Here is a 15082-nt window from a genome sequence, read left to right on the forward strand (position 1 = left end):
ATAAATGAAACTCAAAATCTCATATACACAAATGCATGTTCATGTAAAAATGTGTCACAACAGATTTGACATCAGTGACAATGTTGGTATGATTATGAATATGAGCAAATGTTTGGAACGTAAGCACAAATGACATTTAAAATCTAAAGGTTTTTCTGTGAAGACTGCATTTTTGTCAAAAAAAGATACTGTGACATGGGGTGTGCGATATATATCATCTATGGTAATATTGTAAATGTTGTTTTAATGATGTGTGATTTGACATTATAAACCAAACTACAGAGTGCATGCATGAACTCTAATAGGCTAGACTAGTGGACATGTGCATTTAGAGTGCACTCTTTCACTGTGTGATTCAAAATTCAAGACATGGGGACAGAAAACATATATATTTATATAATTTCATATAGTTAAACAATATCATACGAAGAGTGCCATTTTTTTTTATCCAAAAATCAACAGGATTACAAATGTGGTATTGATTTTATACAGTTGGTTCAAAAAACAATAAGTTAAGGGACGTTTTAGACACCATATTGCATATGTTTAAAATATCAGTGCTCAGTCCTGCATTAAACAGTGTGTACATCTAAATGCCACTTCAGATGCAGCTTTTGTGTTTCCTCTGCATTGCAAAGAGGAATTTTGTTGATAATGATTTTATTTGTTTGGTAATAGCTCAAATGTCTTAGTATTGTAATTGACTTTATTGATTAAACGATAATGCACACTTTTAGAAAAATGGCTTTATAAAGGTAAAAGTACCCTTGAAGGGTACAAATCAATTTTAAAAATATAAATTTCTGTCAATGCTTTGAACTGATCACCAGACAGAATATTAATGATTTTTGTTCTTTTTAACCGAGCTAACGGATCCTAATCATGCTTCAATCTTGTATGGAAAGATAGCAGCATACACATTCTTTAAAATTTCTCCTTTTGTGTTTCAAGTCTTCAGCAAAGACAGAGGTTTGGAACAACATGTGGGTGAGTAAATGATGACTTTGTAGTGAACTAATCCTTTAAACAAAAGCCTCTAGCTTTTTATTTCTTCATTTTGTGAGCTGCTTGCTTTAAAAGCCATCGCATTTGTCATTATAATGAAGATACCAGGATGTGGCTTGATGAGAAGAATCCAATTTAGGATTTAAATTGCAACAAGAGTTAACCTCTCTTACTTCTCTGTTAGTAAAGACTGTGCTTCGTATGGATGAGACAAAGGCAACAAGAGGAAACATCACTATGCTCCCTTACCCACACTCTCTTTTCTAGATGCTAATTATCATGTGCAAAGAACAACAAGCACAAACTGCCTACATTACATCAAGCCCACAGGCCATTACATGTATTGATCTTTCTGCATACTTTGGTACTAGGATGCCATTCAATAGGAGAAGAAATATAATTCAAATACATTTGCCAAGAAAAGTTATTTTGCCATTTTTAAGAGCAATTTAGGCCTTTGCTTGAATACAAGAATTATAGATGAATTGTTTTGTTTGTATTTTCCTAGGTGTACAGGGTTCAAATACATTTATTGAAATAAGTCTCTTGTGTTCACCAAATCTGCATTTATTTGATAAAAAAATCCAGTGAAAACAGTAATATTTAGAAATATTTTTACAGTATAAAATGACTGTTTTCCATTTTAATATATTTTAAAATGCAATTTATTCCTGTGATCAAGAAGCTGAATTTTCAGCATTACGTCACTCTTCAGTGTCACATGATCCTTCAGTGATTTATTATATGTTTAAAACGGCTGCTCAGTTTTTTTGCTGAAATGGTGATAATTCTATTTTATTTTATTTTTTTCAGAATACTTTAATGAATATAAAGTTCAAAAGAACAGCATTTATTTGAAATACAAATTTTTTTTAACGTTATGTTTTTACTGTCAATTTTAACCAATGTATAACAGCATTTTTAACCCCTTAATTAATTTTTATTATTATTATTATTATTATTATTATTATTATTATTATTATTATTATTATTATTATTATTATTATTATTATTATTTATAATAAATAAAGAGAAACATAAAAAAAACTTAAAGTGGGATCCAAACATCAACATTTTGGCCCCATTAACTAGAGTTAAAAATCTTCTTTTGTGTTCTGCAGAAGAAAGAAGGTCATACTGTACATGTTTGGAATGACATGAGATTGAGTAAATAATGACAGATTTTTCATTTTTAAATTGAATATCCCTTGAAATATGCCAATGGAGATAGGAAAGGTTGTGTTTGTCACCGTATTTGAACCTTTAGAAAACAAAGACTTACCTCTGGACTTGGTCAGTTTGCATGATGGTAAACTGATCGTTCAATAAGTTTTTTATCTTGGTTTTTGATTTTTTTTTCTCCCTGCATTAAAAAGACAATTGCGGGTGATGGAGAACTAGTGTAGTAGATTGTGGAAATGCACTTAAATCCGAGTTCTGGCAGGAAAACACCAACCGGTTCCAGTTCATCTCTGTAGAGCATTAATGAACACGGTTCTCAGTATAGCCGTCAGGAGCGGACGCAGTGCTGCGACCTGGCCAGATAATGAGCCTATCTCTGCTGCTTGTTTCTGTGACCTTTCTGCTTCACCGTAATAGATGTAGCCTCCCACTGTGCGAGAAGCCCGAGGGCTCTGAACTGCTCTGGAAGGGACTGATCTATCTTAACAGGCCCTCTGAGCTTCTCAAATACACACAATAACAGATGATTAGATTTGTCAGGAAGCCTTAGAAGCCCAATGAGGTGTGCTGACCACTCATGCAGTTTTCTCTACAGTGCCCAAAGTAACTTAGAGAAAGACAATACAAACATGCACACACATTATTCGCTAAATCAGCCATTTTTCTTAGCATTTTCAAAATCCTTAAAACATGTCTCCAGTCAAGTATGGGTGTTTAAAAAACTTGTTGAAGAGCAATCCATTTCATATATTGGTGATATTTGGAGTCTGTATTTAGTCAGAAGACACTTAATTGTGTGATTTATGAGTGGCTCAAGTCCAAGTCTCAGATTCGAGTTTCCTTCTATGATTAATAGTTAATGAATACATTTTCAGATATGTTTTTTTTTTTAAGTATAAACTTAAGTAATTCATGTTTTGTTCTTTATTTGCTTTTTTTTTTTTTATGGAAAAAAATATGTGCAGATTTCAAAGATATATGTTGTCTGAAAACAATTCTTAATCTTAAAGGGTTAGTTCACCCAAAAATGAAAATTACCCCATAAAATTACTTTTTTCTTACAAAAATGCACTGATTCACTACAGGAGGCCTTTGTTCATCCCCCAGAGCCATGTGAGACACTTTTTTTTTTTAACTAATGAGCTTTCTATTAAACTTCTCATGGACTGACGGAGTGCAACACCCGCTGAGTCCAACAGTTTGAAAGATCAAAGAATTTTTTTTAAATAACTCCAACTGAGTTCGTCTGAAAGAAGAAAGTCATATACAGTACACCTAGGATGCCTTCAGGGTGAGTAATTAATGGCTTAATTTTAATCATTTTTGGCTAAACTAACCCTTTAAAATGTGTCTTATTCTAAGGGTGTTTGTTTACATTTATAAACAAAATTTTGGGGTCGCTAATTATTTTTATGTTTTTAATAAAAGTCTCATACTCACCGAGGCTGCATTCATTTGAATCAGTAATTACAGTAATGCTGGAAAATATTAACATTTAAAATAACTTTTCTATTTTAATATATTTTCAATTGTAATTTATTAATGTGATGCAAAGCTGAATTTTCAGTCTTCAGTCTCACGTGCTGTTTTGGTGCTAAAGAAGCATTTTTTTTATATAATAAATGTTGAAAAAATTTTTAGTGGAAAAGTGCTAATTTTTTCAGGATTCTTTGATGATTAGAAAATTCAGACAAACAGCATATATTAACTGTGACTTTTGATCATTTTAATATATCCTTGCCTAATAAAATATTTTAGTATTTAAAAAAAAGTCTCCAAACTTTTGAACAGTAAATGTGTAATACTTTACAGTGCAAGACAAAGTTTTGTCCGGTTATGCCAACTGATGGGCCTCATGCAACATTGAGATCTTATATCTGTTGGGGGAGAAGTAAGATATTGAGAAGCTAAGTAATGATAAAAGTTTTTACATGCTCTCAGCGACACTACACACCCATCTGATTCCTGTGCAGAGCGTGTCCATTATCATAGATCAGTTAATAATTGACAGCACGTGAAAGTTCTGGCAGCTGTGGGATCAGCCATGCTTGCTGCCATGTGCATTAAAGGTCCATTTGGGTTCAGCACACACTTTGATTCATTACTAATGTATGGCGTCGTCTTCTCTTCCATCCTGTTGTGTCATTGCATTAACGCACTGAGATGAACTACAGAGCTGCATACATAACGGTTGACCACTGGTGACCTATGAACTACATTGTTACCTAGACAGGAAATGATCACATTTAGTTAACATTTATAATTGATATTCAGCTGAAATGTTGAAAGAACATGTAACAGAACAATGTGTTTAAAGAGAATAAAAATAATATAAAAAAGAAAATGGTCCTGCTTGTTGTTGATTAATTCCAGAAATTACATTCTACAATGTTATGCGTTGACGTTGTACATAGTCATGTCACCGGAAATTAAGTAATAGCCGTCCCAATGTGCTGTGAGCCAGGGAACTTACCAGTGACCGAATTTGTGTAAACAATATACTGATTCACAAGCTCGAGAGCTAATTGAGACGCATCCCCAGACTTCTGCCACTCTATCAAGGACTTCATATCCCATAATCCTCTGCCCGGTCTCATCAGCACTCTTTGTTGCACTTGTGTCTCATTATCATGGTTAGATGATCCTGTATAAGCTTGGTTCTCACTGTCATTCTTGGCTATTTCTTGTATGTGTCATTACTGCAATTCTAAACCATGTTCAATAAAACAAGTTCTGGTGTCCAATGAGTTTGGCCCACCACAGTCACCTGCATTTCCTGTTATAATGTTCGCTAGTCCTGTGCTTTTTGTGCCTTAAAGTCCTGTGGTTCCCACACCAGAGCCTCTTCTCAACATGGCTGCTAAACCAGAGCCTGTTCATAACATGGCTGCCACTCCAGAGTCTCATCACAACATGGCTGCTACTCCTGAGTCTCGTCCCATCATTCCTCCCGTTCCAGAGCCTCATTTCATTGTGACTGCCACTCCAGAGCCTCCAGCCATCATGGATGTCACGCCAGAGTCTACAGCCGTCATCCCTGCGGTCTCAGCTATTTCAAGTCGCTCGATCTCAGAGGTTTTCCCACCTTCCGCTGCCCTTCCAGTAATGGTGGTTGCGATTTTTTTGTGTCTCTGGTCTATGCACTCTTCTGAGGTGGCAGAGTCCACTCCAGAGCTTGCTCCAGTCCATGAATCTGCTCCAGAGCCCGTTCCAGTTCATGAGTCATCTCCAGAGCCCACTCCAATCCATGAATCTGCTCCAGAGCCTACTCCAGTTCATGAGTTTGCTCCAGTCCAACGAGTAGTTAGCACCAAAGCTCGCTTTCGTCTATGAATCTGCTTTAGAGCCTGCTCCAGTCCATGAATCTGCTCCAGAACACACTCCAGTCCATGAGTCCACTCCAGAGCTCACTAAGGCCTTAATCATGTGTTAGTGTCAGCCTGTTAGTTCTCTGCCTGTTCTGTCATGATCATGGAGGCCGCCTTTGAACTCATAGTCTGCCCTGTCATTGTCATGGAAGCCATCTTTGAATCCTCTGCCTGTCCTTTCTTGCCCATGGAGGCCATCCTTGAAGTCTCTGCCTGTCCATGGAGGCCAAATCTGAACTCTTAGCTTGACCAGACACGACCACGAAAGTTGTTCCTGAGCTCTCCGAATGGCTTGTTACAGCCACTGAGGCCATTTCTAACCTCTCTTTACTCTCTATTGCAGTTCTGTCAGCCCCGCCTTGGTGGCCTTCAGATCCACCATGGTGGGTTCCAGTCCTGCCTCATCTGCCTTGGTGGTCACCTGGTTCGTTAGCTCCACTTTGGTGTACATCTGCTCAGCCTGAGCCAACTTGGTGGTCCCCTGCACCATCAGCTCTTCTAAAGTGGTCCTGGTGCTCATCTGCTGCATCGTGGGGATCTTCAGTCCTGTCAGCTCTGCACTCTGTCAAGGACTTTATTCCCCATAATCCTCTCCCCGGCCTCATTAGCACTCATTGTTTGCACCTGTATCTCATTAGCACAGTTAGCTCATCCTGTATAAGCCTGGTTCTCAATGTCATTTTTTGCTTAGTCTTGTATGTGTAATAACTGCAATTCTAAGCTTTGTATCAGTGTTAATTTCGTCAGATGAGACGAAATGAAATATGTTTGTCAACTACGTTTTTTTTCATGACTCCGACGAGACGATGACAAGACTGCACCACTGTCCAAAAACGCTGACTAAGACTAAATTAACATGCATTATTGTTGACGAAAAAACATGAGACGAAAATGTTTTGTATAAAATACAAACTAAGATAAAATATCTCTTAATATTCTCCTCATTTTTGTCTACAATCGTCTCTGCTTTTTCATAAGCTGTTACGCCTTTAAAATATTCAGAACGAGTTCGCTGTTGCTCAAGTTACAGGTCTCATACTCCTGTGGCTGCAACACGAAACGACTGAACACACAACACCCAAAGCGAACACAAGTGACGAGCGAAGGAAGAGGAAGAGGCTCGATATTTGTGTGTTATATTTAGCAGCAGTCTTTTATCAAGAAATAAAATAGTGTGTGCGTAGAAAGAATTTGTCCACACGCCGCTCAAAAAAAAAAAATCCTGAGCGCAAGTCCACCGTCTAGGTAGGCTTTCGTGTTAAATTATATTTCATGTTGCTGTGCAGGCTCATTTAATGGACATGACAGCTTATGTCCCGATGACCGGTCTTTGCATTAAGATTAAAAGCAGTATCAATAAAGTTAAAACATGTAATCAGGTTAATCATTTGTGAATGTGTCTCCTAAATCAGAAATTGAAAACCAGACAAGTTTTAACATTTGCATTCAACAAAAATCATTCAACAAGTGTATTTTATCAGGTCATTATGAAATTTAACCAATGTTTGAGATATTTAAAACACTTTTTTTACATTCTCCCATATCTTGGTTCCTGTTCTTTTTATTCTGCCTGTTTTCTGGATTACTCTGTTTGCCTCAGCCCCTTACTCTGTCATTGATTGCCTTTTTGTGTATGACCTATGCCAATCAACCTATCAATGTTTTGCTGCTTAATAATTTTGTGAAAACAGTGATAAACTACTACTCAACAATGTTTACATTTTTTAAAGGACAATTTAAGAACAATTTAAAAAAGAAAAAAAAAAATAGTTCAGCAAGTAAGCATTTAAGTAACAGTAAACTGGCAGTAAAGACACTGAATTACTACCTGTGAGTATGATAAATAAATAAATAAAATATGTTTATATTTTCTATCAAGTGTTCAAAATACGGAACTGTGAGAATGGGTGTATTGCTCTGTACGCGGTCGACCAATCACAACAGACTGGGACATCTGACTTATCAGAGCACAGTAGGCTCACGGGAAGAAGGGGTTTAGAAAGAATCTTAGAACTGCTTCGAATTAATCATTTGATGTCATAATAGGCGCAATTGAAAAAATAATAAGAATTTTGAAATAATATTCCAAAATATTACTGTTTTTAGTGTATTTCTGATCCAATAGATGCAGCCTTGGTAAGCATAAGACACTTCTTTCAAAAACTTAAAAAAAAGAAAATTGCAATTATATGCAGTACATCAGCTTGTGGAAGACTTGTAATGTGTGTGTTCTTGTGGTGCCATCAGCCAGTTAGTGTTGTTATACTTCTATGACGCATTAAAATAAACAGTCATTATCATAAATTTGAGTAGTGTGAGTGTGACAAGATCACCATTAAAGTGATAGTTTATGCTTTGTTGGCTCCCACAACACTGAGGCTCGTTATGATGAGATGTTAATTATGATTTGCATTTTTAGTTTGTTATACAGATATCTCTCATTTAAAATAATAAAAAATGTGTAAATTGTGGCTATTTTCAGAAGTGATAATTAGACAGCAGGTTTCTGCTCGCTCTTGGGAGTGGATAGCAAAGTGCAAAAACTGGATTCCCTTGAGGTGAAACACTTCTCTGTTCCCATAAATCTGTATTGAGTGCTTACTGTACATGTCAGACAACTGTAATAATGTGTTTTATTTCTTAAGTGGGGTGTTTGTGATGTTTTTCCTTTGATGTCCATTTATAAAATGTCTTGCACAAAAAACGGTTGTAATTTAGCTGTACGTGACTGTTTTCTATTCTCTTTCTTTAAATTGACCAGGCATTCATTGCATGTGTAATGAGTTGTAGTTTTTACTGGCCAGGTTTGCTGTGGGGTCAAATACAGTTGGCACTGCATTGCACTCTTTGAATGAACTTTAAATCCCATAGGCTTACTTTAAAACACCTTAAAACTACACAAATCCTCAAAACACCATTTCAGCCGTAGATTTGTATACATAGATGCCTCATTAGTGACTGTTTCTATGGGCCACTCTACATAAGCCGTCCGTCATACTGAAAGGGTCAACTTGACGTCATTTACCATAATAATCAATGAATATCCGAAGACACCACAATCCTTACATATCTAGGATTCTGCCCATTTCTCGCACTCTCACCTGGGAAAAGTTATCCCGTTTCTTCAGGCATTTAAATCCTGGTGGTTTTTACAGCCATGGGCTGTGTAGGATTGTGGCGTCTTTGAATATTCAATGATAATTATGGTGAATGATGTCAAGTCGACCGTTAAATATGGCGGACGCGTCTACGTGCTTGGAGCTGTCCAATGAGGAGTCTACCTATAGAGATATCTGTTTGGAGCAACCACCAACAACACTTAAGCATTATGGCAGTGAGTTTTGCACTTAAAACATCAAGTAAAGAAACAGTTCCATGGTACTGACCATTTCTTTATATGTTACTGCACACTGCTATGAAAAGCCGGAATAAGTAGACCGTTCTAATGAGTAGAAGTTCAAGGAAGCCTTGGTAAATGTAATTTAATTTGCACTAAATCAACTTTTATGATATGATTCTTTGAGTTAATGTATCCTGTTTCTGTTTTGCTGTGTCTCTTCTAGGATAATGTGGATCTGGGAGATCTGATGTTTTCTCTTTGTTACTTGCCAACTGCCGGCCGACTTACAATAACGATAATTAAAGCCAGAAATCTTAAAGCCATGGACATCACAGGAGCGTCTGGTAGGATCCCATTGTCCTCACCTCGAAATGATTTATAGTCTTCACAGTAATGATTTTTTGGTGTCATCATGACATGTTAAAACAGAAGGTGCCCTGGGATCTCTGAAAGAGCATTGATTTAATCGACCAAACACTTGAGAATGTGGCAGGAGATTTTACATACACAAGTAGTTGCTAATTGGGGTTGGGCAAAATCCAGAATTTCTTTTGCAGTTTCTCCTAATCAAACCCAACACAACAGGATGTTGCATTGGAGTACAATCAGATCAGGTTGACAAGAAGAACTACTAACAGCATTTACATACGTGTTTTTCCACCCTGGTGCTTCAAAAAAAAAAGATAACTTTTAATTAATTATTTTATTGTACACACACACATATTAAAAATATACATTTTAATTATATATTATTATAATTATGTAAGTTACAAATAAATAATATTAATAAAATGGATAAATAAATTGATTTCATTGCTATTTATTTTATCTTTTTTTTTAAATATCTAAATATTTTTTCTTTATAATTTCTAAATATTTCTAGTCAACTATTATATAAAATATTTAATAAAAATAATTAATAATTTTTATTTATTTATTATGCCAGGGTGGAAGAACACATAGGGCCCTATCTTGCACCCAGCGCAATTGACTTTGTACACCGACGCATGGGTCATTCCTATTTTGCACCCGCGCAAAGCGCGCTTTTCCCTCCACAGAAGCACGTCGCTAAACTAGTGAATGAACTTGCGCTCCCTGGGCGGTTCAGCGCAAAAAAGGAGGCGTGTTCCGGCGCAAACAATCCCTGGTGCTATTTTGCTGTTCCATTAAACAATTGCGCCACTGACCAGAAAAAACCTAGTCTAAAGTCAGTGGCGCGTTGCGCGTTGTTCATTATGCTATTTTAAGGGCGCATGCTTGACTATAATGTATATAGCGTGCACAACGCGCATACACTTTGCTCATGTAATCTACACAGATGCAACAGTTATTTTTGCAAATCATAAACTGTTACGCTAAAAAAAAATATTAACACGAGATGACGGAAATCATTGTGGTGTGCCACGAAGATGTGAAAAAATAGGCATAAATCTAGCTTACAAATTATTCAGGCTAATTGTAGTATTTAAGGATCAGACCTGTTTGCCCAATAGTGGCAAGACATATAGGCTATGTAAGGACATCTGACAAATATGTTTGTCCGTCAAGAACCAGGAAAAAAATCGATGAAACAATTGTGGCTATTTCCTCCCACGCCTGTTTAACCGACGCAATTTTGGGTGGGTTTCTCCCATCCCCATACAACACAACTTCTCTGTCTTTCACTGCTCTTACAAGAACATCAGTCTCCTCGGCTGTGAACCGCTCCTGGCGTGCGCCTGGTAAATACGCCATAATAATAGCAATCCATAATGGAATTGCGCACCTGCTTTTAAAGGGAATGTTGGATGACGCTCTGATTGGTTTATTTCACGTTACGCCCAAACCACACCTATGAATAATGAAGCTACTTCAGACCAACCCATTTTAGATTTGCGCCGGGCGCAAGAGCCATTTATCCCGCCGGGAAAATAGCAACAGCGCCGAGACCCGCCCACAAAGTTACTTGCGCTTCGCGCTTTTACACTTGCGTTTCAGATCGTTAAAATAGGGCCCATATACAGTATGTGTGTTTGTGTGTGTGTATGTGTGTTTTATATCAGTCCATTTTAATTCACTTTTCTAAATTCAATGCATTTCTGTATCCTGTTTCAAACCCAATATAAATATAGAGCTGAAAAAAATTAAAATCCATTTGTAATTCAGTTCTAAATGGCTATTTATTTGCTTTTCCTGTATTTAAGATCCTTATGTAAAGGTTTCTCTGATGTGTGACGGCCGGAGACTGAAGAAAAGGAAAACGTCAACAAAAAGGAACACTCTCAATCCTGTCTACAATGAAGCCATTGTTTTTGATGTTCCACCGGAGAACATCGACCAAATAAGTCTTTTAATAGCAGTAATGGACTATGACCGGTAAGATACTAATGTGCTTTCAGCTTCTAACTTAAAACTAGTCACATTATTCACATCACAGTATTATGTCATTGTCACATTTACATCTGAGCAAACATTTTGTGTTGAGAAGGTTTTTTATTAAAAAAAACTGATTTGTTTAAACAATTCAATTACATGAAGAGGTTCAGAAAACTACTTATTTGTTGTTCATGCACAATGTTTTACACCTTTAAAAAACATCTTGAATAGATTTAATATAGCTAGCTTCCTTCTATATTGTACTAGAATATTTTTAAAAACTGTAGTGTGAATATAGTTGGGCTTGTTGAAAAGACCAACATATGTAAGCAGCAAGCATCCAAACCAGCATAAACCAGCTCGGGCTTGTTAGATAAGCCTGTCTTTTTAAAGTCGCTTCCCCAACACTATTGTTAGCCCTTCAGTTTTAGCAGAGCTAATCCAAACGTACAGCTAGCAGCGTGGAGGGAGCTTGTGAGTGTTCACTGTCAAATTTGAACTGAAAAAGAGTCTTGTTTATATTAAATATGCTTTTAATTTTTGCCAAGCACAGTGCTCGGAGACTACAGAAGTTTATTCTTAGTGCTGGTGGGTGATCTGAGGAACAGCCTGAGCTGTGTATTCCCAATGCAGCCAGAGATTCATATCAGATTTAGATCACTGTCCTGTTTGAGAAGTACGAACCGCAGCATTTCATTGTCTCGTCGCTGCTGCAAAAAACAAATGAACAGAAAATGGATGGAGACAGAGAGACCTAGTGTCCTTGTTATGTGTAATGAAAGGGAAATGAAAATATTAAAAGTGGGTAGACGACACTTTAACGTTGGGAAAGAGACACTGTTTTGGAGGTGTCGTGGTTCAGCTGGCACATTTTAAGCTTGGATATGCTCTTCTCATTCACAGCGTAGGTCACAATGAGGTTATTGGCGTGTGCCATGTGGGAAACAGAGCTCAGAGTCTGGGACGCGATCACTGGAATGAGATGCTCACATACCCACGCAAACCCATCGCCCGCTGGCATCCTCTTGTAGAGGTAATGTTGAGCTCACGGTTATTGCTTTATGTCAGTTTCAACAGAACGATTAGTTTTCTGAGAGGTGTCTGGAGACCTGGATTCACTAATAGTCTGTTAATTACATTGTCTTCTGAATCAATCAGGCAAATCTTGAAATACTCTTGAATCCAGGGTGGTTCAGTCTGGGTGTTCTTGTGTCATGTCTTATTTTTGTTTACTTACCCTTTTGAAGAATCCCTTAATGTCTCTCTTAGGTTTAACACTCATTTTCATCATCTTCTTTCCCATTTTTTTTTTAAAGCTTTTCACACATTACTGCTCTGAAATCTTGTTTGCGAATCTTTGACCTCTCAGGAGCACAGACTGCACATCTTCAATAATTCACGATTCCTGTCCTCCTCAACCATGTTATGCTCCCGGAGCCGCAATAATATTAAACAAAAAAGGGAAGCCAAAACCTCTAGAGCCTCAGCACAACTCGCATAAACAAATATATAAAAAAAAATTAAATCACATCTCAGAAGACGCAGGTCGGCATTACGTCAAGCGAAACAAAGACATTTCAGGGAAAACTGAGGTCGATGACAGGGTTTCATTAGGATTTCTGCTGAATTTTGCCGCCGTGGCACAGTCACAATTGATCCAAAAGGCAAAAATGAGCCATTCAGTCGCTAAGAGGACCATTGTGACGATACACTCTTTATGATATTGCAGCACTTCAGCCCTTAAGTGTCACGGGATTCAATTTTATTTCCTCCCACGATGTGTATTTTGTCTGTGCTTTAAATATGATTTTCAGCATCTGATCTGATTTGAGTTCTCCTCAGCTAACCTTGATTTTTCTCTCTTGCAGTGGGTTGGTCAAAGCACGGCCGGCGGTAGCCAAGGCTCCTATAATTCCCTGCGGACACCTCCTTCCCCGTAATGGATGCCGATGCCAAATTTCAGCCATGGAGACATCCGGCAAGGTCCAATTCATAACTTTAATGAAAAGGAAAGAGCGGGAGAGAGAAAAAAAGATCTTGGTCCTATTAAAGGTCACTTTAAATGTGTGCACACACTCAATGCAGTAAACACCCAAGACTCTTTAGTCGTAAGATTTCCTGGATAGAAGAAGAGTGTCAGGTCCACTGCATGTGAAGTGACACAGTATTTGGTTATAAAACGAGCCTTGAACATTGTTCTGCTTTTGTTGAAAACTTTAGTCGAGAGGTAAGTATTTTTGACATCGTCATGTTTTATGTATCTGTATTAACACATTGTAATACACTAATATTGTTTGAAGTGTGGTGCATGGGGTCTATTTTGTGGTATTTTATTGTAAAATCTTACTGTTTAAATTATATAAGAAATGCATAAAAAGGCTTGAGTCATGAATTATGGCAAAAATCGAATATTGGAAATAAACAAAAACTTTTATCATAAAAAAAAATCTATCTTGAGATTAAGATTTTTTTTATGTTTTTGAAAGAGTCTCTTATGCTTATCAAAGGTACATTTATTTGATTAAAAATACAGTAGAACAGTAATATTGGGATAATACATTATCAATATTGTATTATTACAATTAAAAATATCTTTTTTTTATGTATTTTAAGATGTATTCCTGTGATGGCAGGGCTGAATTTTCAACAGCCTTTCAGAAATCATTGCATAAATCATAATAATATGCTGATTTGGTGCTCAAGAGACTTCTATTATAATTATTAATATTGAAAATAGTTGTATTACTTTTTTTTTTTTTAGAAATAATTAACAATGATGAGTATTTGCTTGAAATATAAATCTTTTGTAACATAATAAATGTCTTTACCGTCACTTTTTATCAATGTAATGCATCTTTACTGAATAGAAGTATTAATTTCTTAAAAATATATATAATAATGCTACTGACACAAAACTTTTGAATGATAGTTTATGCTCTAAATATTTATTCAAATGTTTAAATGTGCTTTTTTTTCTTTTCTTTTTTACATGCTCTGTGAATATTTATTTCATTTTTTATAATTTTATAATATTATTTACTTTATCTTTTTTCTTTTTTTGTATATTAAATATGGGTTAAGAAAGAATCATTACAAGTTACAATAAAAAAACTGGTACTTCATTCAACACTGAAAAGTTTCAATACAAATCACTAATAATTCAATAATTTATAATCAAATTTTTTTATGAAGAGTAATGATCTGCAAAAAAAGCTCTGTAAAAGCCATATGTTGTACGCTGTAGGCATTTTATTTGTGTTTTGAGATATTTCTTTCTGTGAAGTTACATTTCATTTAGTATGCTGCTTCAGAAGGTTTTTAGTTGGAGTTTGTCTCTACAAAGGCAAAAACACCTAAACAAATGTTGTGCTTTCTAAAATGTGTGGAGCAATGAAAGAGGTCAAAGATATGAAGGCTGATCTTTCACTGTAATATCTGTTTAATTGATTCACCCTCTTGCCCTCAGTCTTTTACAGTAGATGGTTTCATCAGGCCCTGACCACAAGTGACTGATGCTCCTCTATCCTGAAATCAATCGAGGGTAAAAGATCCTACACAGAGGTCCCTGACAAAAGGGAAAGAAATTGCAATCTACAAGAAAAGATGATTGATGGCTCTTTAATCAGTGTCCTGCTGCACTAAGGCTTCCTGTCGTGTGGAGCGACCTGGGTTCACATCAGTGTGAGGGGTCTAAACTTTTAAAATAATGCTTGTCATACTGTGCTTTTTACCGGAGTCAGCAGGCGAGGACTGATGATAGAAAAGATGCTCCTGCCAGTTGACAGGTGGAGATCACAATTACTGACAGCTGATAATAAGAGCTGATTGCCAG

At 36.5% G+C, this 15082-nt stretch overlaps 1 protein-coding gene across 2 annotated transcripts in view; it reads left to right on the top strand.

The window, feature by feature from the left end:
• LOC127946999 (synaptotagmin-9-like) overlaps positions 1-14200 on the top strand; it is a 29360-nt gene extending 15160 nt beyond the window's left edge. The window contains exons 4-8 of one of the 2 annotated variants that reach the window (XM_052543874.1): positions 952-987; positions 9119-9239; positions 11079-11250; positions 12154-12283; positions 13119-14200. In XM_052543874.1, the coding sequence (XP_052399834.1) occupies positions 952-987; positions 9119-9239; positions 11079-11250; positions 12154-12283; positions 13119-13190 (531 nt within the window). In that variant the 3' untranslated portion in view covers positions 13191-14200. The remainder of the gene's footprint in view (positions 1-951; positions 988-9118; positions 9240-11078; positions 11251-12153; positions 12284-13118) is intronic. The other variant, XM_052543875.1, reaches the window with a different exon arrangement.
• Positions 14201-15082: the final 882 nt, after the last annotated feature.

This window comes from Carassius gibelio, chromosome A25 (assembly GCF_023724105.1).
Source record: "Carassius gibelio isolate Cgi1373 ecotype wild population from Czech Republic chromosome A25, carGib1.2-hapl.c, whole genome shotgun sequence".
Taxonomy (NCBI): Eukaryota; Metazoa; Chordata; class Actinopteri; order Cypriniformes; family Cyprinidae; genus Carassius; species Carassius gibelio.